This window comes from Bos mutus, chromosome 26, assembly GCF_027580195.1.
Source record: "Bos mutus isolate GX-2022 chromosome 26, NWIPB_WYAK_1.1, whole genome shotgun sequence".
Classification (NCBI taxonomy): domain Eukaryota; kingdom Metazoa; phylum Chordata; class Mammalia; order Artiodactyla; family Bovidae; genus Bos; species Bos mutus.
Genome location: NC_091642.1, coordinates 25,952,167 through 25,977,930, shown reverse-complemented (window position 1 = coordinate 25,977,930; position 25,764 = coordinate 25,952,167). Strand labels below are relative to the sequence as shown.

Genomic DNA, 25,764 nt, shown 5'->3' with positions numbered 1-25,764 from the left:
ACTGAGCACTTAAGATGCTCCTATGACTGTGCTCAATGAAAGGGGTATAATGGTGGATAAGACTGACAAAGTGGCTGTCTTCAGTTTTGTTAGTTTAGATGAAGTGGTAGGACTGGATGGCCTGACAGTCTCCATGAATGATGCTCAAAGCAGCTAAGGTATGTAAGGCTCCTTCCCAGAGAGAGAAAGACCCATGAGGCATGATATGATCAGGGGCATTTCCTAGAGAATGCAAGGCTCAAGCCAGTTCCCAAAGAAGGAAATTGATTTGAGGAGTCCATCTTCAGGACCAGCCAGTGCTCCAAAGAAAAGAAACGTTTCATGGCAGGAGACAGTGTCCATGGTATGGAGTAGGCGGCGGGGAAGGGGTGGCAAGTACTCCTGCCTTTAAGTCTGGTCTCACCATAACTCACTCTGTGACCTTGGGCCATTATTTTTCCTCCCTGGAACTCAGTTGCCTTATCACAAAATGGTAAGATAGCATCCAAGTAGAGCTTTTAGACTTTTTGTTGTTGCTGTTCTTAACAGTGGGAACCACTTTTCAGACAACAATGTTCAAGGAATTCCAATGTGTGAAACAGATGCAGGAGGAATGGATCCTGTTCTAAGCGAGTGAAGAGTTATATCAGCTCTCTTATCCACCCAGCCTCCTCTACACCTTTTTACAGACACTCTTAAAGTATCTCTGTAGAATTCTAGAATGCCATAGAATCCAGTTTGGAAGGCAGTGGACTGTATGATATGACTCCAGAAATTCCCTTCTCTTGGTAAAATTCCACAAGACTGCTCACTCTACCAGGCGGTCCATTGATTCAGACACAGAGAAGGGACTACTATTTGGAGGTATTTCCCAACTCATTTCTCCAGTGTCAGAAAAAAAAAAAAAAATTTAAATTGGGATGCAGCTAATTCCTCAACAGAGTTGCTGAATCATCCTTCTCTCTTTCCTTTCACATCCATTCACTGAGGGCTCAGTATGGAGATAGTGCAGCAGATCAAAAATTAAACAGCAGAAAAACCCAAAAGTTCCTGCCATGGGAGGGTTTGTATTTAGTGGGAGAGAGGGAGATAATACATAAGCAAAACAATAAAGAAGAAAAATAATTGCAAATGTGAGAAATCTGGGCAGAAATAGGCATAACTGTAAGAGCCAATAATAGCAAGGAGCGGACTTCATTCTTTTTTTAATTCTATCAGTCCCTCAACACATTTTTCTGCAGTTACTACTACTCACAAATCACGGCGCCCCACTGTAGAGATGTTATAGTGAACACAAGACCGACCCTAGTCTTATGGGAGCTTACGATTTAGATGGATTCTCATCTCTGATAGTCATTAGGAGGCAAAAATAAAATAATGTAAAAGTATAAATTAAGAAAAATTGTGTATGTATGTGCTTGTGTGTGTGTATAAAACATTCCCTGGTTTTGCTTTTGAGGCTGGGACATGTCAAGTGTTTTCATGACAGGCGGATTCACGCATCCTCATTCTTCCCCCTTCCTAAACTGGGAGTCAGAAGGTCTGAACAGAAATCAATTCCTGCAATTTATTTTTAACTTCTTTCTCCTTAGCCAGGATTGATTTTTGTCTTTGTGATCAATGGCAGAGAGAATAGCTCCATGGCCCGAGCAGCTGTTCAAGCAGTCAGTCTGGTCGACCCCACATCTATTGAACGGAACTTCAGAAGCTGATTATGAAAGTAATAGGATGAAGATGTTTAAAGGATGGGCCTGATTACCCCTGCCTTCCTGGAGAAAAATGCCTTCAGGTGGGGGGTGGGTAAGGCAGCAGGACACCCTGTTATTCCCAGCGGGTAAAACCTATCAGGGTGAAGCTAGGAAGAGGGGAGGCCTTGGGGATCAGCTTCTTGTTTGCCAACCTGACTCTCTCCCTCCCTTCCTTTTAAGCTCTTTCCTTTTCTTCCTCCTCCTATTTCATCCTTACTACATCAACTGCTGTTAGATTCAGAACTGCAAGCAAAACATCTGTTGTAAAAAAAAAAAAAAAAAGGAAATTGATTGGTTCTTCTCTCACTGTGTTTCTTGGGCTTTAAAATTGTCTGATTCTTTAATCTCCATTCTCTCCTCTTCCTCCCTTGTTTTCTTCTAATCCAGCTTGTGTGTAATGGGAGCATGAAATTAGACACTTACCCTCTCTCCCTCTAGCCTTGGAAACCTCTCGAGGCTGGGCTAGATTGCTTCCACTTTCTTCTATGAAAAATGTTTTTGGAAGGCATGCGTACCTTGTGATCCTGTGTGGTGGTAATTCCAGTGAATGCAATTAGAATGGAGAGGGAGCCATACCCAAGGCCTTCTGTCTGGTTCTCCAGAATAAACGCCTGCAGTTTTACTGCCTGCCCCAGGTGGCAACTGCTTCCAGACTGCAGTGTGGAGAAATCATCCCAGGGCTCTTAGTACGTTGTGTTTATTATCTCAGGGCGCTGTGTAATTGCTTCTTAGGTGTTTGTGGGGGCAGGCAGGGAAGGTGTAGAATCCATGACTTTCTTACTTCCTCTGAAATATCTGAGATGAGTCCTGTGAAGCGGACTGAACGTACCTCTTCTATGTAAGCATTTTTTCTCTTAAGATTTGTCCTCGCCCTTCCTCCACAAGTTTTATCTCTTATCTAATTTTCTCTCGTATTGAATAATCTATAGTTCTTTGAGAAACAATTGTATATAAAGAATCAGCTACCATTTCTTGAGAGGCTAGTATGAGCTAGGAATATTGTTAATGAATTTAATTGTTATGACATTGTATTTGGAGAGACCTGCCCTTAATTCCATTTCACAGAAGAGGCACAGAGCAGTTAAGTCATTTTCCCAAGATCACACAGCCAGCAAAGAGTGGAACAGAGGTTTGACCTAGGCAGACTGACACCAGAGCCTTCTTTCTCAATCTCTGCTCTTGTTCTGCTGTTCAAATAAGAGTCACGACGTAAACTTCCTTGTTTGCCTGAAGTAAATTGGATCAAGAACTGTGTAAGGGGGCATGAGCAGGCGTGGAAAACTTAACACAGAGTAGATGCTTAAAACAGGTTTGTGGCGTCACTGAATGACGACAACAAAAATAAACTGGGATGACCCAGAGGGATGGGGTGGGGAGGGAGGTGGGGGGGTGGTTCAGGATGGGGAACACATGTACACTCATGATGGATTCAAGTCAATGTATGGCAAAACAAATACAATATTGTAAAGTAAAATAAATAAATTAATTAAATTAAAAAAATAAACTGACAGCAGGGGGCAAGGGTGGGGGAAGGGACAGTGAGGGAGTTAGATCACATGTCCACACTGCTGTATTTAAAATAGATTACCAGCAGGGTGCCCCTGTATTTCACAGGGAACTCTGCTCAATGTTATGTGACAACCTGGATGGGAGGGAGTTTGAGGGAGAATGGCTATACACATACATGTATGGCTGAGTCCCTTTGCTGTCCACCTGAAACTGTCATAACTTTATTAATTGGCTATATGCCAAAATAAAATAAAAATTTAAAAAGAAAGAAACTGACAGCATAGGATCTTCAGTTCAGTTCAGTTCAGTCGCTCAGTCATGTCCGACTCTTTGCGACCCCATGAATTGCAGCACGCTAGGCCTCCCTGTCTATCACCATCTCCCGGAGTTCACTCAAACTCATGTCCATCAAGTCGGTGATGCCATCAGCCATCTCATCCTCTGTCATCCCCTTCTCCTCCTGTCCCCAATCCCTCCCAGCATCAGAGTCTTTTCCAATGAGTCAACTCTTCGCATGAGGTGGCCAAAGTACCAGGAAGTGAAATGAGGCGCACAGAGATGTGACATTTTTGAGCCTCTGCTTTTTGTCAGGTGTGTGTTGGGCCTATATTTTGAGTTTTTTATCTGCTTTGAGGTGAAACTGAGGTGTGGGGCAGTTAAGTGCTTTTTCCTAAAGAATCCTAATTGCTGATGGGCTGGGGGAAGTTTGGCATCCATGTCTGAGCTTCTGCTCTGATGTTTTTCATAAATTTTCATAACAAAGAACTAAGTCAGTAACCCCAAAAGATGCAGAAAGATAAAATCCCTGATAACCCAGCTGTAACTCTTGGATGTTTCCTTGAAGTGGAATCACATTCCTGATGTGAACCACCTCTGCAGAGATAAACAAATAAAATTTTAATAAGATTATTGAGCAGTGTAGTATAGACTTTTTATTGAAAGTGTCAAGTAAAAATGAAGCAGAGTGTTTATGTCAGATATTGAATGGCAAAAACCCTTAATAAAACCTACACACACCCACTGTTTCTTGCCCTTCTCCCAAAGTGCCTCTTGTGGAACCAGTCAAGCACCATTGATCCACTCACGTGGATCTCCTGTCCTGCTGCCTCTCCAGCTCTTCTGGCCAGGTTCACCCCATCTTTACTCTCCCCATCTCACTTTGGTGTGTAGGTCAGTTCAGCTGTGACCTGGTTTCTCTAGTTTTCTGTCCTCAAATCCATCTCCTCATTTGGCAAAGATGTCCTTCAATGTGAGAATCCCCTCTCCTCCTAAGGCAGTGGGAGTGTAAATAACTCTTAGACGGTAAAGAATCAGCCTGCAATGAGGAGGCCAGGGTTTGATCCCTAGGTGGGAAGGATCCCCTGGAGAAGGGAATGGCTGCACCCTCCAGTATGTTTGCCTGGAGAATTCCTTGGACAGAGGAGACTGGTGGGCTACAGTCCATGGTGTTGCAAAGAGTCAGACATAACTGAGCAACTAACACTTCTACTTTTCATACACTTGTTATTGGTGTGTATGCACACACATGCACACCACGCTGTGGAGGGTGATACAGAAGGCTTGTGCCTGCCTCTCTGGAGTCAGGCAGATATGAGCTGCAATCCAAGCTCAGGCCTCTTCCAGCTGTCCCTCTTCCATCTCCATGTGTTAGTCATGTTATCTATAGACGGATATAGGATGAGTATGGACTCCACAGTGCCCAGCATTGAGTTACTGTAATTCTAGAAGGATCATGAGAATAAATTGAGTAAACTGGTATGGTTCTGGGGTAGGGGTGTTGTAGCCACGCGTTCCGGGAAACAAACTCACTCAGAAGGACAATAAAGATAGCAGAGTGCAGTTTATTATACCAGTGGGCCCAAGGCAGAGTCTCCTCTTAGTTAAGGACCCCGACCAGTTTTTGTGAAAACCTTATATACCCTAAAGTGTAAATGCTCAAACCCACCTCCCCAGATTCTCTGAAACTAGTCTGAAAAAGGAAAAGAAAGATACAATCAAAGTTAACCCATGATTCATATGCCTTAAACCCGTGATTCGTATGCCTTAAGCCTAGTTAGTTAAGAGTGTACAATTATCAATAGGCCTGTGGTCATACCCCAATAGCATAATAGAATTTATGATTCTATTTGGTTACACAGATAATTAGGGTATTTTTTAGGCGATGGAGAGTCTAGGTACAAGCCCTGGGGGCTCTCCCATCCGGGGGTCTAATTTTCCAGTTTGTATGTCGTTTCCATAGATACAGGGCACATAGCTCAAAGTCCACAGTCCAGCCCAAGATGGAGTCCTGCTTTCAAGATAGAACCTGTTTTGTCTGTTCCTCCTTCAGGGGTTTCTCTGTTTTATACTTCTTAGCTTTTGCTATGCTCAGAGTACCATGGCAGTGGCATTCATTCTACATTGCCGTTGATACATCTTACATGTTTGGCTTATTTTTACAAAGAAATGGTGAACTCCATGAGGTCACAGCCCATGACTCTAACACATCCTGGGCACAAAAGTGCTGAATAAGTATATACATTGATTGACTGATCAGTGTTACATGTAGTAGAATTGGGGCTGATATCCCTAATGAGATGTCTGAATGTGATTAATGGTTGAGGAACGATGTGAATTTGGCCAGACCTTTAATTAATCTGTGGTTTCGGCAGCGGATAGGAAAAAACATCTTGTAATCTGCTGCTTCTTGTCCCACAGGAAAGCAGTCTTTCTTATGGCCCCTGGTTTTCCATGTTGTGGTGTTGCCAACCACTCAAAGGAGTATTTGATGTAAAATCAAGACCCACTTGTAGAAATCCATGCAATTATCTCCGCTTTGCGCTTGTCTAATCTTGATTTAGTGAACACAGAATGACGCAGCCTAGCAACATGAAAAGAGCTTCAAGTCAGAAGTTCGGGGGTTGGCTGTGAGCCCTACCTTTTAGCAGCAAGGTGATCTAGTGGGGCCTGTCTGGGCCTCAGGGCCCCTGAATTCTAACATGGGGATCTATTGATAATTAGACCTCCCTGGCATGCTTGTGCTCCAGCCAAATGAGATTCAGTCCAGTGATGAAGACAAATGGCACAAAGCAAAATGCTCTACAAATATGAGTTGTGACGTGGGTGCCAGGTACCAAGAGGCAGTCAAATGGGAACAGGACATATTGTTTCCCCTCAAAGATGATACAAGAGACCCTCTTCTAGTAATCTCCTCAGCAGCTGATAAGTGCAACAAGAGAGCTACAGAGAGCCCTGAGAATCAGAAAAGAAAGGCTGCATTCCAGCTGGGAAATCCGGATGGAGGACGATTCTTTGAGGAGGTAGCTTTTGATGTAAGCCAGTGTGGATTTCCTTAATGCTGGTATTTCTAAGGATCTGGGTCAGGATGAATCCCTTCAGGAAATTGGTCCTAAACTAGCTATTCTTTGGAGAGGCTCTGCAGTAGACTTGTTCAGGGTTGCATAGGGTAATGGACATTGTCAAAATTTAAAGACCCAAGTCCAAATCCAGGCTCTGCTGCTTTGAAGCTGAGTGACCTTATGTGTATCATTAACTTTATCAGAAAAGCAAGGCTGTACAGTATCTCTCCTCCAAGGTTGCTGTGCATGAGGGCAGACAGTACATAACAAGAGGTGAGCACCAAGTCTGACTTTTCAACAGTGATGCTTCTGCTGGGGGAGGATAGGACAAGAATGACAGACAGTACAATGAGGAAGCTCCAAGAAATAGCAGTTGGCATTTTACGAGTATTCATGGCTCCCTTGGGGAAGTGGCGGTGTTTCCTGAAGAAAACGGGTTGACAGATGGTTTAAATCTATCCACTGCTGTCCCCAGATTCACTCATGAGGGATGCAAATCCCATGTTGGAGAAGTTTGGCTGTTATATCTAGCAGCCCATGTATCTCCAAGTCTGCCTAGAAATCCCATATCTCAAAGACACATCCCTGCTTCTCTAGAAAATTAATGGCTTTGTTTGCCTTGCCCTTTAAGTTCTTTAAAATACTGGGAACATAGCAATAAAATTAGTCATTCTCTAAGCAACTATGTGCACCTGCCATTTATCCCATGTGGCTGAAGACACGTCTGTTCTATAGCTCTGCCTGTCCATTTCTTGCTTCTAGTCTCATATTCCATACTGCCTCTAGCCTTTCAGTCTGCAGATGACTGTAACCCCACAGGGTATATGCAGCTTCTGCCCCAGTGGCAAATGTTCATGCCCTACATAGTCTATAGACTGGGCATGTCTGGATCATCAGCTTGGGTTCTGTACTAATGCTGCCATAAGAGCTGTAGACTGAGTGGTTTATGAAAACAGAAGTTTATTTCCCACAAGTCTGGAAGCTGGAAAGTCCAAGATCAAGGCACTGACAGATTTGGTGTCTGTTCATAGATGGTCAACTTGTTCCTATGTCCTCGTGGGTAGTATGAGAGTGCCCTCTGGGGTTTCTCTGGTAAGAGCACTGGTCTCATGAGGGCTCCATCCCCATGACCTAATCATCTCCCAAAGGCCCCACCTCCAAATACCATCACAATGCAGTTAAGGTTTCAACATATGAATTACAGAGGGATACAAAAACTCAGTTATAGCAATTTGTCAGTGAAAATACTTTTAAAATCTTTGAGTTCCTGGATACATAAACAGGTCAATCATTACATCCTATTCATTGTACTCGTAGAATAATTTATAGATAACATGAAAACATTTTACTATCTTTATCTCATTTACTTCCTGTAAGAGAAGAGTAACTATTATTTCCATTTTACAGAAAAATAACCTTGAAACTCCAACAGACTATTTACTATGCCTAAAATTGCATGTCTGATACATGCATGCCTGATACATGATGGAGCTGAAACTAGAATCACTAATGTTACAGATACTGGTACCTTTTACCTTTCTTCCCCCTCCTCTCCCACTCTTTTGTTTTAATTTTCTGAAATTCTGGAATGTTATATAAAAGACAGAGGCTAGTGTCTGGATTGGGAATATTTTAGCCAATCAATTGACCTCATAATATCTACCAGTATAAAGGAACTAGCCTATGTAATATCTCAAAAACTTTTATATAAGTATAGGAAGACTGTATAAGCTTGACTCCTTGCAATATCTTTTCATGCCCTTTCTCAGTCTTTTATGAGACCATACTACACTCACAGTGTACAAGGAACATTTGTGAAAACAGAAGTTGGGCTCTTTTGATAGTAAGTTGTAATATTTGTCTTTAAGGTTTCCCTAAGTAGTGTTTCCTTTTTCTGTGAAGCTCTGGCATCCTGATTTAGAACACTCAATGTAGACTGACTGAGTTTTAGCTTTTTTTTTTTAACTATTACTATATTAACTGGGAGTATTCAAATGCTCCTAAATTTTGTACTCCAGGATAACAATTCAAATCCATATCAATTTGTTTTATTGCTGCACTAACCATCTTTGCCTTTTCATCCACCAACGAAACTAGGAGAGGAAAAGCAATGAACTTCCATTTTTATGGGTAAAGTGAGCATCCCAAGGACTTCTTTCACTCTTTTTAAATCATAAAAGCTAGAACATGAAGATAAGATTCGTAACCATTCTTGGTCAAATATCTGGCACAAAGCACATTGGCTTGGCAGTCTCTGTAAGTGAATCTTCTCCACAAAGTCATCCTTGCTGATGGCAAGAAGAATTTCAGTCTTCTATCCCTGGTTGATTTTGACCAGGAAGCCCATTTGGCTGCCTCTGCACTTCCTGAAGTCCTCCATTTGCATGTCAACTGTCACCATGGTCAGTCACCATAAACCCTCCAATATATTAGACTGATACAGGCACCTATGCCTCTATTTCAGCAGGGACAGGTAATATGCATTGAGTACTTAGCATGTGCCAGATTTAAGGTTAAATTCTTTACATGCCATGGTGGATTCAATCATCATGATAAAATATCAAGAAAGTTCCAGAAAAACATCTATTTCTGCTTTATTGACTATGCCAAAGCCTTTGTGTGGATTACAACAAACTGTGGAAAATTCTTCAAGAGATGGTGATACCAGACTACCTAACCTGCCTCCTGAGAAATCTGTATGTAGGTCAGGAAGCAACAGTTAGAACAGGACATGGAACAACAGACTGGTTCCAAATTGGGAAAGGAGTACCTCAAGGCTATATATTGTCACTCTGTTTATTTAACTTACATGCAGAGTACATCATGTGAAATGCTGGGCTGGATGAAGCACAAGCTGGAATCAAGATTGCTGGGAGAAATATCAATAACCTCAGATATGCAGATGATATCACCCTTATGGCAGAAAGCGAAGAAAAACTAAAGAGCCTCTTGATGAAAGTGAAAGAGGAGAGTGAAAAAGTTGGCTTAAAGCTCAACATTCAGAAAACTAAGATCATGGCATCTGGTCCCATTACTTCATGGCAAATAGATGGGGGAAACAGTGACAGACTTTGTTTTTTGGGGCTCCAAAATCACTGCAGATGGTGACTGTAGCCATGAAATTAAAAGATGCTTGCTCCTTGGAAGAAAATTTATGACCAACATAGACAGCATATTTGGAGAAGGCACTGGCACCCCACTCCAGTACTCTTGCCTGGAAAATCCCATGGATGGAGGAGCCTGGAAGGCTGCAGTCCATGGGGTCGCTGAGAGTTGGACACAACTGAGCGACTTCACTTTCACTTTTCACTTTCATGCACTGGAGAAGGAAATGGCAACCTACTCCAGTTTTCTTACCTGGAAAATCCCAGGGACGGGGGAGCCTGGTGGGCTGCCATCTATGGGGTCGCACAGAGTCGGACACGACTGAAGTGACTTATCAGCCCCAGACAGCATATTGAAAAGCAGAGACATTACTTTGCCAACAAAGGTCTGTCTAGTCAAAGCTATGGTTTTTCCGGTAGTCATGTATGGATGTGAGAGTTGGACCATAAGGAAAGCTGAGTGCCAAAGAATTGATACTTTTGAACTGTGGTGTTGCAGAAGACCCTTAAGAGTCCCTTGGACTGCAAGATGATCAAACCAGTCAACCCTGAAGGAAATCAGTCCTTAATATTCATTGGAAGGACAATGATGAAGCTGAAACTTCAATACTTTGGCCACCTGATGCAAAGAACTGACTCATTGGAAAAGACCCTGATCCTGGGGAAGACTGATGGCAGGAGGAGAAGGGGACGACAGATGATGAGATGGTTGGATGGCGTCACTGACTCAATGGACGTGAGTTCGAATAAGCTCTGGGAGTTGGTGATGGACAGGGAAGGCTGGTGTGCTGCAGTCCATGGCGTTGCAAAGAGTCAGACACGACTGAGTGACTGAAATGAACTCAACATTAATATCTCCATTTTCCAGAAGAAGAAATTAGGAACATTAAATTACCTGTTCAAGGTCACCAAACCAGCATATGACAGAAGCAGGATTCAAACACATGTCTGAGATCCCAGCTGATGTACTATAATGCTTAACAATCAGAAAAGTTTTCCTTGAAAATAGATAATTGGAAACTTATCAAGTCTAACCCCTTTATTGTATCTGAAAAACAATCTCAGAGAACTAGGCCTCCTGATTCTTATTATAGTGTTGTGTGTGGTCTAGACATGGTCTTTGTAACATGCTTTTCTAACTCACCCCTGTTCTGCACCTTGCTGGCATTCCCCATAGCTGGTGAAGGCTCCAAGAAGTCTCTTGGCAGGGCTGGTGACTGGGCACTTGATTTGCCAGTAGTTTTTTGGCCAGTTGTGTGGTGGACATGCCTTTCCTCCAACACTGCCCCTCTGCATGCACGTGTGCATGCACACTCGTACACAGAGCAATACTGGCTTCATATCAGCTGTCTTATCCCAAATCTATTCTTGATGAAGCTATTTTTGGGGGCTACGTTAGGGCCCCCATAAAAAATTTTTATGGGAAAATCTGTTTCAAAAATGTTCAGCCTCAGCAGGAGTGTTGTTAGGCATTAGACCCACTCCTTCTAGAAACAGGCAGATAAAACTGCATATTTCATTAGTAGACCAGAGCCTCCAGGACATAAAACAAGCAAACACCAGTTTGACAAACATTAAATTCAACATCAAACAGTCTAGTAGGGGAGATGGCTTGCTGATAGGTGTCTTGTTGTTCCAAATGCCGTACCCAATTCTGGTTCAGATACACAGTGCAGTGCCTTAGCAGAAAGCTTTCAGAAATGAGCTCAAGATGACAGAGGTGATGTAACCTACCATGTAGAAGCTCCCAGGCCAGCCTGACACATAGAGCCACATCCTAATGAGACCAGTGGCTATTTATTGACTCTTGTGACCTGGTAGTCAGAAGCCTGTTTCTTTGTTCTTGAAGAAGAACTATGATCTTTAAAGGAATTATGTAGGAGGAGAAGAAGAGAAAGGTCTAACAATGTCAAAATGTATTTTAAATAATCTGAATAGAATTAATGAGCAAAGAAATTGGAAAAGTTAATTGTGCATCTTAACAACTCGACTGTCCCCTTTCATTTTTTAAGAAGGAGGAAATAATGCAAAGGCTTCAAGAGAAATAAGTAATGTATGCCCATAAAGGTAGTCATTTCTCTTGTCTTAGATTCTTCACACCATCCTGGACCTAGCAAAGTCCTCTAGCTGGAAAAACTTCTAAATGTCAACTCCTATGAAGGTGACAGCTCTTGTGTAAGCTGAATTTATTTCCATTATCCCTCTTTATTCACCAATTCCAATAGCAACACCATTGACTCCTATGCAACAATAGAACCTTGATTTCTTAGGGATAGGGAACTGACATGAAAGATCTACCTTGTTGGTGGGTATCTTACCTGGGAAATTGGGAGTTGAGTGACCAGGATTCATTCTTTTCCATGGAGGGGTATGGAAACCCACATAGTCTGAGGGACCAGAATAAGCTTTGCAGTCACATAAACTTGGGTTCAAATTCCAGTTCCAGCATTTACTGGCTGTGTGTCTTTGAGCATATGGTAGAAGTTCCCTATGCCTCAGTTTCTCACCTGATTATAAATCAGAAAGCTGGTTCATACAGAACAGTGCCTGGCATATAATAAATGCTCAAAAAATTTATCAATACTTTTACCTTGTAAGGGTACTAATAATGGTTTTAACAATAATAATAGTAATAGTAATATTTATTGTGGATATTGAATAGTAAAATGAATCTGAAGCACTCATTGCATGATAGGTATTTGAACGTGTTAGTTTCTACTTCTCTTCTCAGAAGCCATGTGTCCACTTATGAATTCTAGAGACATTACAAGTTTTCTTCTCTCTGTGACAGAAAAAGGTTCAATATGACTCAAGGCCTTCTGGTTCCAATTTTGAGGGGCAGATTTCTCTCTCTCCTCCAAGACAAGTCATCATCCAGAAGCAAGGAGAAATGGAAAAAATAAAGGATATGTCGGTTTAGACTTGGTTACAGACGCATGGGAACAAGTCAGAAGAGACAGATGTGTTTAATGGCCAATGCATTTGTCCAAAGGAATCATTTTCACTGGCCAGGAGCCCAATTAAACCTGTAAAATGGAAATCCAGAAAATCAGATTAACGAGCCAGTCATTAGTGAGGAAAAGACCCAGCTAATTCTGTGTTTAGCATGACAGATGGGCCCAGAGCAAATAATTGGATGACATTCATCAAATGTAAAATAAAAGGTGTCACTGAAAGGGAAAGTGGTAATAATCTCTGGGATTTACAGTGCCAGCAAATTTGCTTGTAAGGAAGAGAAAAGTTCATCAAAATAGATTAATAGTTGCTAAACTTTATTCCTTCCTTGTGTGATTGCCAGAGAACCACACAAATAATAGTGGAGAGGCAGCGAATGCACTAGGCTAGTATCACTCATTGCTGGGAGGACTCTGCTCCCCAAGGAGGCGCTAGGACCCCTGTGTGGAGGTGAATCCCTGGGACCAGCAGGCACTGGGCAGGGATGGTGGCTGCTTCTGTAGCCACCGTTCGTTAGCCACTAAACAACAGAGAGAATCGAATCTGAAGGCTCTCCAGTTAAGTGAATGAATCACATTTCATTGTTCAGTTAGTTAAGTACTGACCTCCTGCCCTATGCCTGACATTTTTGGGGATGTGTTCATTCCTGGTTATATGTTTAAGCATAGGCTGGAATTGTACATGGCTGGGTCAATGAAGGGCTGTATGTTGTTGGACAAATTAGTGACCTCTTAGCCTCTACTTCCTTACTTATAGAGGCTATATCCTCTATGGGTCAGGAATATATAATATAATGTGTGTGTGTATATGTATATATGTAAATAAAGTATGGTTTAGAAACTGCTTACTGTAGCATCTTCCATGTTATAAGTTTTCACTGCATGGTAATCATTGCTCTTCTTGTTTTTATTAACTCACCACTTTTCTAAGAAGGCATCATTTTTAAGATGTAGCATCAATGCCATGACAGATTTTCTGGGAATGTAAACATATACACACACGTCAGTTACAGAAATTTAAAAGAACATGTTTTAAAGACATTGGAATCAAGGAAATGTTGTGCTGAAATTACAATACAACTGGTGACATGAATAAGATGAAGAGAGGATTTGTCAGTCACAGGAGGAGGAGAGCAGGTTTAGAGCCAAACTTCAGTAGGTTCATACTTGTCTTATCTTGGGCAAGTCATTCCATAGACTCAGAAGGGTTGTCAGTGGGGTTAAACTATTAATAGATAATTTATATAAGGGCTACGTGCAGTTCTGGAGCATGGAAGATGAACCCAGTTGATGACAATTTTATCATTATTTTTATCATCATGCATCCACTGATTGCCTGCCATGAGACGAGCATTATTTAGGAATTAAGAAGCTATAACCTTATAATAAGACATGGAGGGATCACTATAGGTATATGTACACCACAGGAGTAAATGTTGAAAGTGCTGTAGAAATGGAAATAACAAAATTCAGGAATTAAGAGGAGGGAGAAGTTAGAATGGTGCTGTCCACACCAAGGCCCGTGAACTCCTGGGCCTTACATGAGGTATGGAGCCTCAGGTTGGATCCTGCAGAACAGCCAGTGGCATGACTGGGACAGAGGGAGGGCTGCAGGCGCCCCTGGATGTCTCTGGGGGGTGCTGTGATGTCAGAGGCAGCAGATAGCCTCTGCGCTCCTTGGGCTTTGTGCAGCCGTTTAATACTTTAGATTATTCCATGGTATTTCTGAAGTGTACTTCCATCTTTATGATATACTTAAGTGCAGACTCTCCCAGGTGGTATGTGTGAGCTTAACAGAGGCGGGGGGGAGTCTGTGCTTGAAGAGGGCTATAACAGGCACAGCTGGCCTGAGTTCCGGGTCAGTGGGACTGAACACACACTCAAGGGGACCACTTTGCTTTCCTTCAACCCTCGGCAATTTGGAAACCCCACCAGCCTTGCTCTGTGCTACTGATGAGAAGGCTGGCGGTGCTGTCATCTTGTTCCCTGTGGAGGTGACTGGATCTCCTGGGGAAAGGCGTTTTTAGTTGCTGAGTTCTGGCCGGCGTTAGTGCTGGGATTTGCCTCTTCTGATGCTGGGCTCATTCACTAAAAGTGAGGATGGTGAGGTTCAGGATGTCTTGTAGAGAACTGATTTTTAAGCATTTGATAGAGGATGTATTCTGGGGTTTAAAAGCTTTATCACTGGGCAGATGGTCTTCTTGAGGGGGTGATAAAAATGATTTAGAACTATAAGAGGTGGTGGTAGTGTAACACTGTGAATACGCTGAATGCCACTGAATTGTACACTTTAAAATGGTGAATTTTCTCTTATATGAATTTCACCTTGGTTAAAAAAAAAAAATTTATCATCACTAAACACAAAATTCAGGAAAGAAGCTGCATCTGAGAGGGAGGCCGGGTTCAAGATAGGTGAGGAGCAGAGAGGCACAGAGCTGTATGTCAGTTGGCATTAAAGTTCTGCTTCTGTGCTGCTCCAAGTGTGGTCCCCAGACCAGCAGCATCAACATCATCTGGAAACTTAATTAGAAAAAGCAACTCTTGGACCCCACCCAGACTGATTGAATCGGAGTCTCCATGGGTGGGGCCCAGCAGTCTGAGTTTTAACAAGCTTTCCAGGAGATTCTGGTGCATCCTGAAATTTCAAAACTACTGATCTGCTTCTTGGGTTTTGCAGGTATGTTTGCATGTGTTGGTTTTACAATTAAAAGTAAAACCAAATTAAAGAAGCAACTAAATAGCAAATTAAAGAAGCAAATAATTGCCAGGATTAATGGTGACTGTGTTTAGAACCAAGGGTTACATTTTAACCAGATTCTATGCAATTGAGATTTATTTAAAAAAAAATTCTCTGCAACTCATTGATCTTAATCTGTCAACACCCCACCTCTAAGCCGACATAGAACAACATAGATTTAGAACAGATGTCTTATCCAGAAAAAAAAAAAATAAAGGTCTTGGAATACAAGACAAGAGTGATTCTAGTTAGAAAATAGAGATGTGAGGATAGCAATGACCATCAGGCAGAAAGCTGGTCTCTCCTGTTGGTTTCCAGCCTAAGTCTTTGCACCAGGTTTTTTTCACAGCTCTGCCCTCACACTGACTCGAACATCTGCTCTCCCTGGCAGCTTGTGGTGCCTGCTTTGTGGGCTTCCAATCTGCAGAGGTTAAGGAGGAGCCACAGGAGATGCCATGCCTCAGAGTGAGGAGCGATGGGTGGCTTTCACTAGAAATGTAACAACCTCCTACTCTCAGCAGCCGCTATGGATGGGCACCAGGGTTGGATCAGATCTGGGGGACTGGCCTGTCTCCAGCAAGTGCTGGGGTCTTAGTGAGCACAGAGCCTGTGCCCCCAGTAATTGCCTCCTCAGCACAGAAGCCCGGTTGCTATTGTTTCCCTGCTATTTTCTCTGAACAGGCTACGTTGTCTTCTCCTGTGAATATTAATCTCCCCTGAGTTAGGGTAATTGGACCAAGAGCAGCCATCTGCAGAGCTATGCAATTTGGCAGGCTTTCCAGCAAGTGCAAGCCAGAGGACCATTTCTTGCTGTGGTTTCTGGGTTCCCCTAAGAAGCCATCTTTCCTCTAGTGAGGTTTCAGACCTTGACATCACCAGTCATGAACTAGTAGAACTGAGATTCAGGCTTCGGATTTCTGATTTTCAAATCCAGAGTTCTTTCTTTGACTTTTGATGCCTTTAATTAACTTGCATATGGAAAGAATCAACAAGTATCTGTTCACTGCATGGATTTGTAAAAATAAAGGGAAATTGTGCTCAAATGGGAAGTGAAATTAATTGCAAAGTAACAAGAGCTTTGAGCAATAGTAATTACCCAGATTCAGAAAAATAGTTTCTTTGATAATCATGTCATCATTGCAATGGATTAAAAACTGTTAAGAAAAGAAGAATAGAATATGTAGATCATAAGTATAGCCCATATCAATAGTTTCTCTGTTTTCTGTTGAAAATGTTTATTGTGTATGAATTCAGAGCATAGTGACGAAGTAGAGAGTCCCTGCTCCCCCAGATATCACCAGCCATGGGGAAAGACTGCTGGAATTGCTCATTTATTGTCTAAGTGCTGTGACATGGGAGTAACTTAGGGTGCCGTGGGGTTGGAGGATCAAAGGCAACAGGAGAGGCTACTACTTTCCACCTTGCACTGGATCTGTAGCCCCATCTGACCTTTCTGTGTTTCCCTATGATCCAGGTAACAACTGGTGGAAGAGCCAGCTACTACGTGTCCTACCGGAGAGAGGCCTTCGCTCAGATAAAGCTGCCCAAGTACTCACTGCCCAAGGTATTCATCACCTGCTGCCCTGGGTCCTGCCAGACAAAGCAGCAGGGAAAGGCTGTCTTGTTGGGCTGCGGAAGGTTTGATCCCTTTCTGGGAGACAGCAGGCATTCAGCCTGACTTACCACTGGGGGTTTGGCCTCTGCTCAAATGGCAACCCACTCCAGTGTTCTTGCCTGGAGAATCCCAGGCAAGGGACAGGGGAGCCTGCTGGGCTGCTGTCTATGGGGTCGCACAGAGTCGGACATGACTGAAGCGACTTAGCAACAGCAGCAGCAGCATGTCAGTGAATCTGGGTTCTGTGTTCCCCTCCCAGCAGGATACCCAGGCAAGAGTTTTAATTTCCTATGACTCAAATATACAGTATAACCTTGGGTCGTTTCCCAGGACTGGTAGTGAAAGGAACACTAGCTTTGAAATCTCTTCTGTGGGTCCCTATCTTTCACAAGGGCCTTATTGATGAATAGAAGGCCAGACTCAGAATGGCCTAGGTAGAAACTTTATATACACACACATATATGTGTGTGTGTGTCTGGGTGTCTGAGAGAAAGAGAGAGAGAGACTGTAGCTGATGGGTACATCAGAGAGAGAGAGTGTGTAGCTGATGGGTACATCCTGCAACTATGATCCTATACAATGGTCCTATAAAGTCAATTACAGATGTTACAGAAAATGAGAAATTAATACCCATGGCCCCTGGGGCTACATACAATTATATATATGTAAGGTGCACAGGTGAGTCCCATGTCTTTCATGCTTCTCTCTACATTTTAATGCTAAATATAAATGCACTGCTTGTACTTCCACTCCCTTCTGCCACAATGAGTAATTAAAAAGGAATAATTTACTATAATGTTAATATCGAATCGTGGCATTTTAACTCCTATTTTGGAAAATCACAACACTTATTCTGTGGACCTCATCCCTTGTAAACAGTGGCTCCTGGGAGGAGATGGATCTTAGAACATCAGTGTGAACATGGGCAGGCCTTAATTGCATTAAAGCCTTAATTGCATTAAAGCCTCAGTTGCATTATTGGGGCTGCAAAGAAGCAAAGTCTCAGGTTGGACAAAAATCAAATGTAAAGTTACAAAGACTTAGATCTCCAAGCCGGTGCTAGGAAGCATATCATGAAAAGTGAAATGAGTACAGAGGCAGATGGGATTATGAGATAAGAAGGTAGATAACCATCTACCCCTAGTTGCTTTTACCCATTCATTTATTCACATAATCATGCACATATTCATTCATTTTTTTCCTTTCTTTATTCACCCATTGATCTTGTCTTTCTTCCATTTAGGTTTTTACTCAGTGCCATGCATTGAGCTAAGCTTTGTGGTTAGAGTGGTAAATAAGACAGACATTCCCTACCTTCATAAAGCTTGTATTCTGGTAGAAATGGTAAACAAGGAATTGTGGGTATGAGAGGTGTTCTAGGCACAGAAGTTCAAGGTACGCTGTGACATGATAGTTGAAGCTCACCAAATATGGGTCGTGAGGGCTAGTTTTCTAAAGAAAGTGATGCTTAAGACGATTCAAGGAAGATGAGGAGTTAACCCTGAAAATAAGTGTTTAGGAAGCCGGTAGAAAATACATACACTGGCCCTATTTTAAGAGAAGGCTTCCCAGGTGGCGCTAATGGTAAAGAGCCTACCTGCCAGTGCAGGAGATGTAAGAGATGTAGGTTCGATCCCTGTTCGGGAAGATCCCTTGGAGGAGGAAATGGCAACCCACTCCAGTATTCTTGCCTGGAGAATCCCATGAACAGAGGAGCCTGGTGGGCTACAGTTCATAGGGTTAAAAGAGTCAGACACAACTGAAGTGACTTAGCATGCACACACGTGTGCACATTTTAACAAACTAGAAGGCCATGTTAAGGGACAGGGTTGCATAGAAGAGCTGGAGACGTTGGCAAGGATCATAGTAAGTAGCCCCAGGGGCCACAGGCATTAATCTCTCACTTTCTGTAATATCTTTGTGATTGATTTTATAGGACCATTTTATAGGATCATGGTTGCAGGATGTACCCATCAGCTATTCTAAACCCAAGCAGGAAAGAGGTCCGCTTCTTGCAGAACATGAAGAGGAAGTTCATGATCATGAGAATGACCTTTAGCAGCAATCTGGTGATTTCCATGTATTGGCCCAGGAAAAAAGTTTCAGGAACTTTCTAAACCACATTCTCCATGGAGCACCTATTTTGTTTCTTCATGTATGCCTATTTTATGTATTTTTAACCTTCTCAGGAAAACAAACAGTTTGCTCCCCTGGGCAGTATGGCTGCAGGTGGAAACAAATGAAGCCTGGCATCGATCACAACCCTAGAACACTCCATTAATGATTAGCAGCCCCATGGCAATTTACTGTGATGGACTACCATCCATGCGGCTCCTTTGATAGAACTTCATCCAGAACAGCTTCTCATTAATATGAGGGCTGCTGTGAAAATAGCTGGATGGTTATTGATCCCCTTTATTAGTCGGCATTGACCAGGATTTTTGTAACCTCGGACTAGGATGTGAGGGCAGAGTGGGCGGAAGGAGACTGGTTCTTTCCATTGTTTAAAAATTGAAATGGCTTTTAAACAAGTTGCTGCCATTCCACGTAGTGCCCAGCTGCTGCTGGGCATCTTGCTTAAACACAGAAACACAGAAAAGCTCCCTGTCATCATTGCCTTCACACTTCTACTCCCAGTCTGTTCAGAATATGCTCTCCTGGGGCACTCCTTGGCTTTGGAGTGTTTTGCAGGGAAGGAAATGAAGGCCATTACTAATGAGCAGCATTACTAGGGGCAGCAACCTTGTGCTGAGTCCTCCATAACCCAGCCCCTGGGCATCGAGTTGGTGCTCTCAGGCCACTATCATGAAAAGCACGCACCAGCAGGGGGCTTGGAGCCAGATGATGGGAGGCCTGGCAGCCTCAGGAAAAGACAATGGAGCTCATGAAGAGGATGAACAGAAACCAGGACTTTCATTCCAGCTCTGCCACCTGCTCATATGTGAGCCCATGTCTTCTGATCTGTGAAATGGGTATCATAATACCACGTGGCAAAGTTGTGAGGATGCAGCAAATGACTTGTTTTTGGTAAAGCATAATGTGCTGGGCAAGTCTAAGCAACACTTGTCATCAGGGGAAATACTACTGATGCTCTTAACCTTCCAGGTGAGTTCCTGATAGGGTCATATCCCAGGCTTCCCTTGCTTTCAAAGCTGCTTGCCTCACTGGACTGCTCTGAGTCTCATAGACCTCCACTTGTCTCTTACATTCTGAACATTCTGCTCTTGACTTCCCAGTCTAACAGTCATTTCTGCAAGAGAAAAAATTGTTTTTTGCTGGTTTATTTTTACGTGGAACATTGATGACAATGTTGAACTTGACTTGAGCTCCAGATTCCTGGAAAACAGCAACATTTAGGAAATCCTCCTACCCTTTTGTGTTCCTGAACATGGTTTACTGCAAACCCCCCACCCCTGCCTCCTCTTAAATGTTCCTTGTGTTTACCTTTGGCAAGACCAGATTCCTGTCCTTTTTCTCGTAAATGATTAGCTGAACCATTTATCCCCACCGACCAATCTGGATAAAATGCTTGTTAATTCAACTGGACCAAACTTAAGTCTGACTTTTCTTCTGAGAATCACCTGACCTTAAGGAAAACAATTTCCTGTCCACCTATTCACCTCACTCCCCACAGGGCATTCCAGCCTTACTTTACTTCTCCCCAAACAAGTGATTCTTTTCTGCCCTCACTATGGGGGTGCTTGCAGGTATTTTGATCAGAGTGCTTTCCCTATTACAATAGTGTTTTCAAATAAAATCTCTCCTTACCTGAGTCTAGGTTTGTTTCTGACAGTAGAAACCCCACTTTTTTTTTTTTCCTGGTTTCCTTTCCTGGATCCCGTTCCCTTGCCATCCTTAAAATGTTGATGTTCCTGAGTTCTGCTTGCATAAATCCCACAGTTAATCCCACTTTGAATAATGAAAGAGGAGGGGGGAAATAAGTTTCAGATAATTTATTATAATGATAGTGATATTAACCTTTTCCTTAATTTCCTTAGGAATGTTTTCCTTAATGTTTGCATTTCCCCAAATGCTGATTTCGCCTTCCTTGCTATGTCACAGCCTTACTTCCTAAAGAGTCGTCTGTAGTTCTAACCTCTTTTCTCACTTTCATTCACTCTTGAACTTGCTGCTAGTTTTCCTCAGCTCTCCCATATCCATCTCTCCACTATTGTACTAAAAATCTGTTAGCCATTGTTACTGCCTACATGCTAAATCCAACCAGACATCTCCATATCTTTATCTTTTTTTTGTTTTTTTAAACCTCTCTGGAGCATCTGACACTGGTGGGAGAAAAATTAATAACTTGGTGTGTAGATTCCCTTTGGCAATGTTCCCCCCTCCCCCCCCCCCCGATTTCCTTTCCTGGATCCCCTTCCCTTGCTATCCTTAAAATGTTGATGTTCCTAAGTTCTCCTTGTTTCCTTCATGGTTCCAGAGTGACCTCATTCCTTCTCTTCATACTATTGAGTTCTATATCCACAGCTCCTATGCATCTGTGCATTAAATTCTGAACTGCATTGTTAACTGCGGTTTAGATGAACATCCCCTTCAGTTCAGTTCAGTTCAGTCACTCAGTTGTGTCCAACTCTCTACGACCCCATGAATTGCAGCACGCCAGGCCTCCCTGTCCATCACCAACTCCCGGAGGTCACTCAAACTCACGTCCATTGACTTGGTGATGCTATCCAGCCACTCATCCTCTGTTGTCTTCTTCTCCTCCTGTCCCCAATCCCTCCCAGCATCAGAGTCTTTTCCAATGAGTCAACTCTTCACATGAGGTGGCCAAAGTACTGGAGTTTCAGCTTCAACATCAGTCCTTCCAAAGAACACCCAGGACTGATCTCCTTTAGAATGGACTGGTTGGATCTCCTTGCAGTCCAAGGGACTCTCAAGAGTCTTCTCCAACACCACAATTCAAAAGCATCAATTCTTTGATGCTCAGCTTTCTTCACAGTCCAACTCTCACATCCATACATGACCACTGGAAAAACCATAGCCTTGACTAGACGGACCTTTGTTGGCAAAGTAATGTCTCTGCTTTTGAATATGCTATCTAGGTTGGTCATAACTTTCTTTCCAAGGAGTAAGCATCTTTTAATTTCATGGCTGCAATCACTATCTGCAGTGATTCTGGAGCCCAGAAAAATAAAGTCTGACACTGTTTCCACTGTTTCCCCATCTATTCCCCATGAAGTGATGGGACTGGATGCCATGATCTTCGTTTTCTGAATGTTGAGCTTTAAGCCAACTTTTTCACTCTCCTCTTTCACTTTCATCAAGAGGCTTTTGAGTTCCTCTTCACTTTCTGCCATGAGGGTGGTGTCATCTGCATATCTGAGGTTATGATATTTCTCTCCTTAATGGTCCCATTTAACAACTGAGCTCAGAGTCTCTCCCTTCGGTCCTTTATATCTCCTCCTCCTCACATGTTTACTTATTTACTTCATTTATTTACTCAGTACGCTTGTGTTGGATGTCGACCACATGCTAGGTACTCTGGTAAGTGCTAAAAATAAACTAATAAAAAAGAGAGACATAGCTTCCGCTCTCTGGGAGCTTAGAGTCTAATGAGAGAGGCAGACATCACACAAATAATTATAGAAGTAGATTATTAATCTTGATTGTAATGAATACTCTAAGAAAAAATAGAAAATTTTGTAAGTCAAATATCTGAGATATTAAAGATATGGCCTTCTGCCTTAGCCCCTGTAGACGCCACCTCCTTACTACTTTACCAGTTCATTCCATAGGGTTTTTATAGAGAATCTACTCCCTCAGTTCGGCCCTTGTACATTCCTGCCCAGAAGGTTGCCATGACCTTTTAAAACTTCTCCTTGCCTCTAGCATTGCCCCATTTAAATCCACTCATCACATTGCTTCCACACTGAATATTATCATGTAAAGAACTTGATCATCTTAAACAAAATCTATGCATTAACCAACTCTGATTTTCTCCTCCTGCTTCAAATCTTGTGTCAACTTTGTACTTCAGGGTAGAACTTCACTGTGCCATACAGAATCCCTTGTAATGTGACCACTCTCTATCTTCATCTTCCTCAGCAGAAAATTGCCTTCAGGCTCTTCTAGGTTCCATACATTCCCCTGAATGCTCCACCCTCTCTCTCACCTCTAAGCCTTTGTACTCCTTTCACCATTTTCGGGATGTCTATTATAGTCCTTAGTCAAGTTCACAAAAGGCTACACAAGTTTGTGATGTCTCCACCACCAAGTGGAAGTCAGGCCCCATGTTTTGTTCTTCTCTGTATTTATTATGGTGTTTGGCACAAGAATGAAGTTATACTGGGCCCAGATTAAATAAAATGTTTCAATAATGCAGAGGTATTTTTATTATTGTTCACCTAGGAAGTTGTAAGCTTAAATTTTTCGAAAAGCAACTATGATTCTTCCTACTGACTGTATTGAGAGGGTGTAGGGGGAGTGTTATTTATCATCATTTAAATAAGGAAGTGACACATGCTTTGAAATTAGATTGGGGTAGCGAGATGAAAGAAATAAGTTTTATTGTCATTCAGATTCCTATTGGACCAATTTTAAGTAACAGTGCTTTTTTGTTGTTGTTTTTCTGGAAGACTTAATATTCTGATTCTTGGTTGACCCCTGTTCAACTCTAAGACTTGTTAGGAGAGAGGACACATCGTTCAGAGTTTTTCAAGAATTGACGCCCCGAATTGCATGCACCAGCATCATCTGGAGGGTTGTTCAGGTGGTAGAACCCAAGGTTCCACACCAGACACACTGAATCAGAATCTCAGGCATTGGGTCTCCTGAGTCTGCATGCTCTCAGGAGCTCCAGGTCATGCTGATGCACACTGCATTATACACCCACTGGTAAGGAGTTTAACTTCTCTAGGTAGTCTTAGGCTCAAATCTTAGTAATGTACTTTATTAGCTAAGTGACTTTGATTAGCTAAGGAATTCTCAAGCAGAAATCCCATAACTCTATATAGTAGAGAGTAGTCGCTCATCCTAGAGCCTGGAATTCCTGCTCACCAGTTGACACAGTCCCAGTGCAGGTCTAAACTAAGATGCATTCACAGCAAATCTGGCTGCTTCTAATCCTGACCATGCCCCAGTGTTTTAAGTTGTCCCCCCACCCCCAATTCTTTTACATTAATTTAGTCTAAAATAACTTAGCTCATTCATTTTTATGACCAAAACATCTGGGGAAAGCCAAGCATTTCTATTGCATTTTTAACAGGGTAAGTGAATTTAATCTGAATTTCCTGCAGCTGCTATTTCCCCTCCTACTGGGTTCCTGGGCTTTCATTCCACACCAGCACAACATGACTTCATCAGATGGTTTTTAAGAGTAAGCCTCATTTCCATTTTCAAGCACCTCAGCAGGAACCTGCAATTCTACAAGGTGTGTAAACACAAACAAGCAGAGCAGGTGAGGTCTTAGTCAAGGTGACCTCGGAAGTCCAAGGCTAGAGGCTGAGATTTCACAGAGGATCTCCAATAAAAGAGATCCAGAACTCCTTTTCTTACTTTCCCCACCTCCCAGCTCTCCAAATCAAATGAGTTTGCTTCTTTTTAAAATCGGCTCGGAGGAGCTCTCCATGGTTCTGATATTATAGACATGGCTGCTCCTGTTTTTTTGTTGAAAGCATTTCTGGGAAAGGTTGGTCTAATAAGGTAAAGGCTAGATCCACTCTATGTGTTCACTTACTGTCACTTCCCTTGCCTGTGTCCCTGTCACCAGTGCTTTCTGCATCAGTGACAAGGATGCCTCTCTTTTGCTTTTCCAGCGTGCTATTACTCCTTGGCATATGCACTTGTATACTCATAGTTATTCATTTTAAAAATTACTCTTGTGTTGTCAAATGTTTATCCAGGTCAACATTTCCTTCTGACAGTATAAGTTATTTAGGTAATGACTTGAGTTTGTGATAATATGTGTACAGTTCCTAGCCACATATGCAAACTGGATTTTGAAAACTATTTTGAATTCTGAACTATTAGAAATGATTTTAGAAATGACCCAGTCATTTGTAAACTTAATTAGAATTAAGAATTAGGAATACAAATCAAAGGGGCTTGAGGGACCAAGAAGGTAACATTAATATATATATAGGCAGATGATCGGAGAAGGCAATGGCACCCCACTCCAGTTCTCTTGCCTGGAAAATCCCATGGATGGAGGAGCCTGGGAGGCTGCAGTCCATGGGGTTGCAAAGAGTTAAACATGACTGAGCGACTTCATTTTCACTTTTCACTTTCATGCATTGGAGAAGGAAATGGCAACCCACTCCAGTGTTCTTGCCTGGAGAATCCCAGGGACGGTAGAGCCTGGTGGGCCGCCGTCTATGGGGTCGCACAGAGTTGGACACAGCTGGAGTGACTTAGCAGCAGTAGCAGTAGCAGGCAGATGATAGGAATCTTTGGGTGTGGAAGGCTAAGACTTCAATGAGTACTGACTCCATCTAAAATACTACACTTTTAGGTATATGGTAGAGGCTTTGGTCAAACCAAGGGCTTCCCTGGTGACAGAGAGGTAAAGAAATCCACCTGCCAATGCAGCAGATGTGGGTTCAATCCCTGGGTCAGAAAGATCTCCTGGTGAAGGAAATGGCAGCCCACTCCATATGACAGAGGAGCCTGGTGGGCTTCAATCCATGGAGCTGTGAAAAAAGTCATATAAGACTTAGAGACTGAACAACAACAACAATAATAATCAGACCAAATAATTATGATTCATATTCATTTCATGGGTCATTCATTTGCAACTTCTGGCTTAGCAGTTATGTATACAACTA

The 25,764-nt window shown here is 42.5% G+C and overlaps 1 protein-coding gene across 1 annotated transcript in view; it reads left to right on the top strand.

Annotated features, from left to right (window-relative positions):
- Positions 1–25,764, top strand: part of SORCS3 (sortilin related VPS10 domain containing receptor 3) — a 632,329-nt gene that overhangs the window by 488,720 nt on the left and 117,845 nt on the right. The window contains exon 8 of the mRNA XM_070363359.1: positions 16,844–16,933. Coding sequence (XP_070219460.1) covers positions 16,844–16,933 — 90 coding nt within the window. The remainder of the gene's footprint in view (positions 1–16,843; positions 16,934–25,764) is intronic.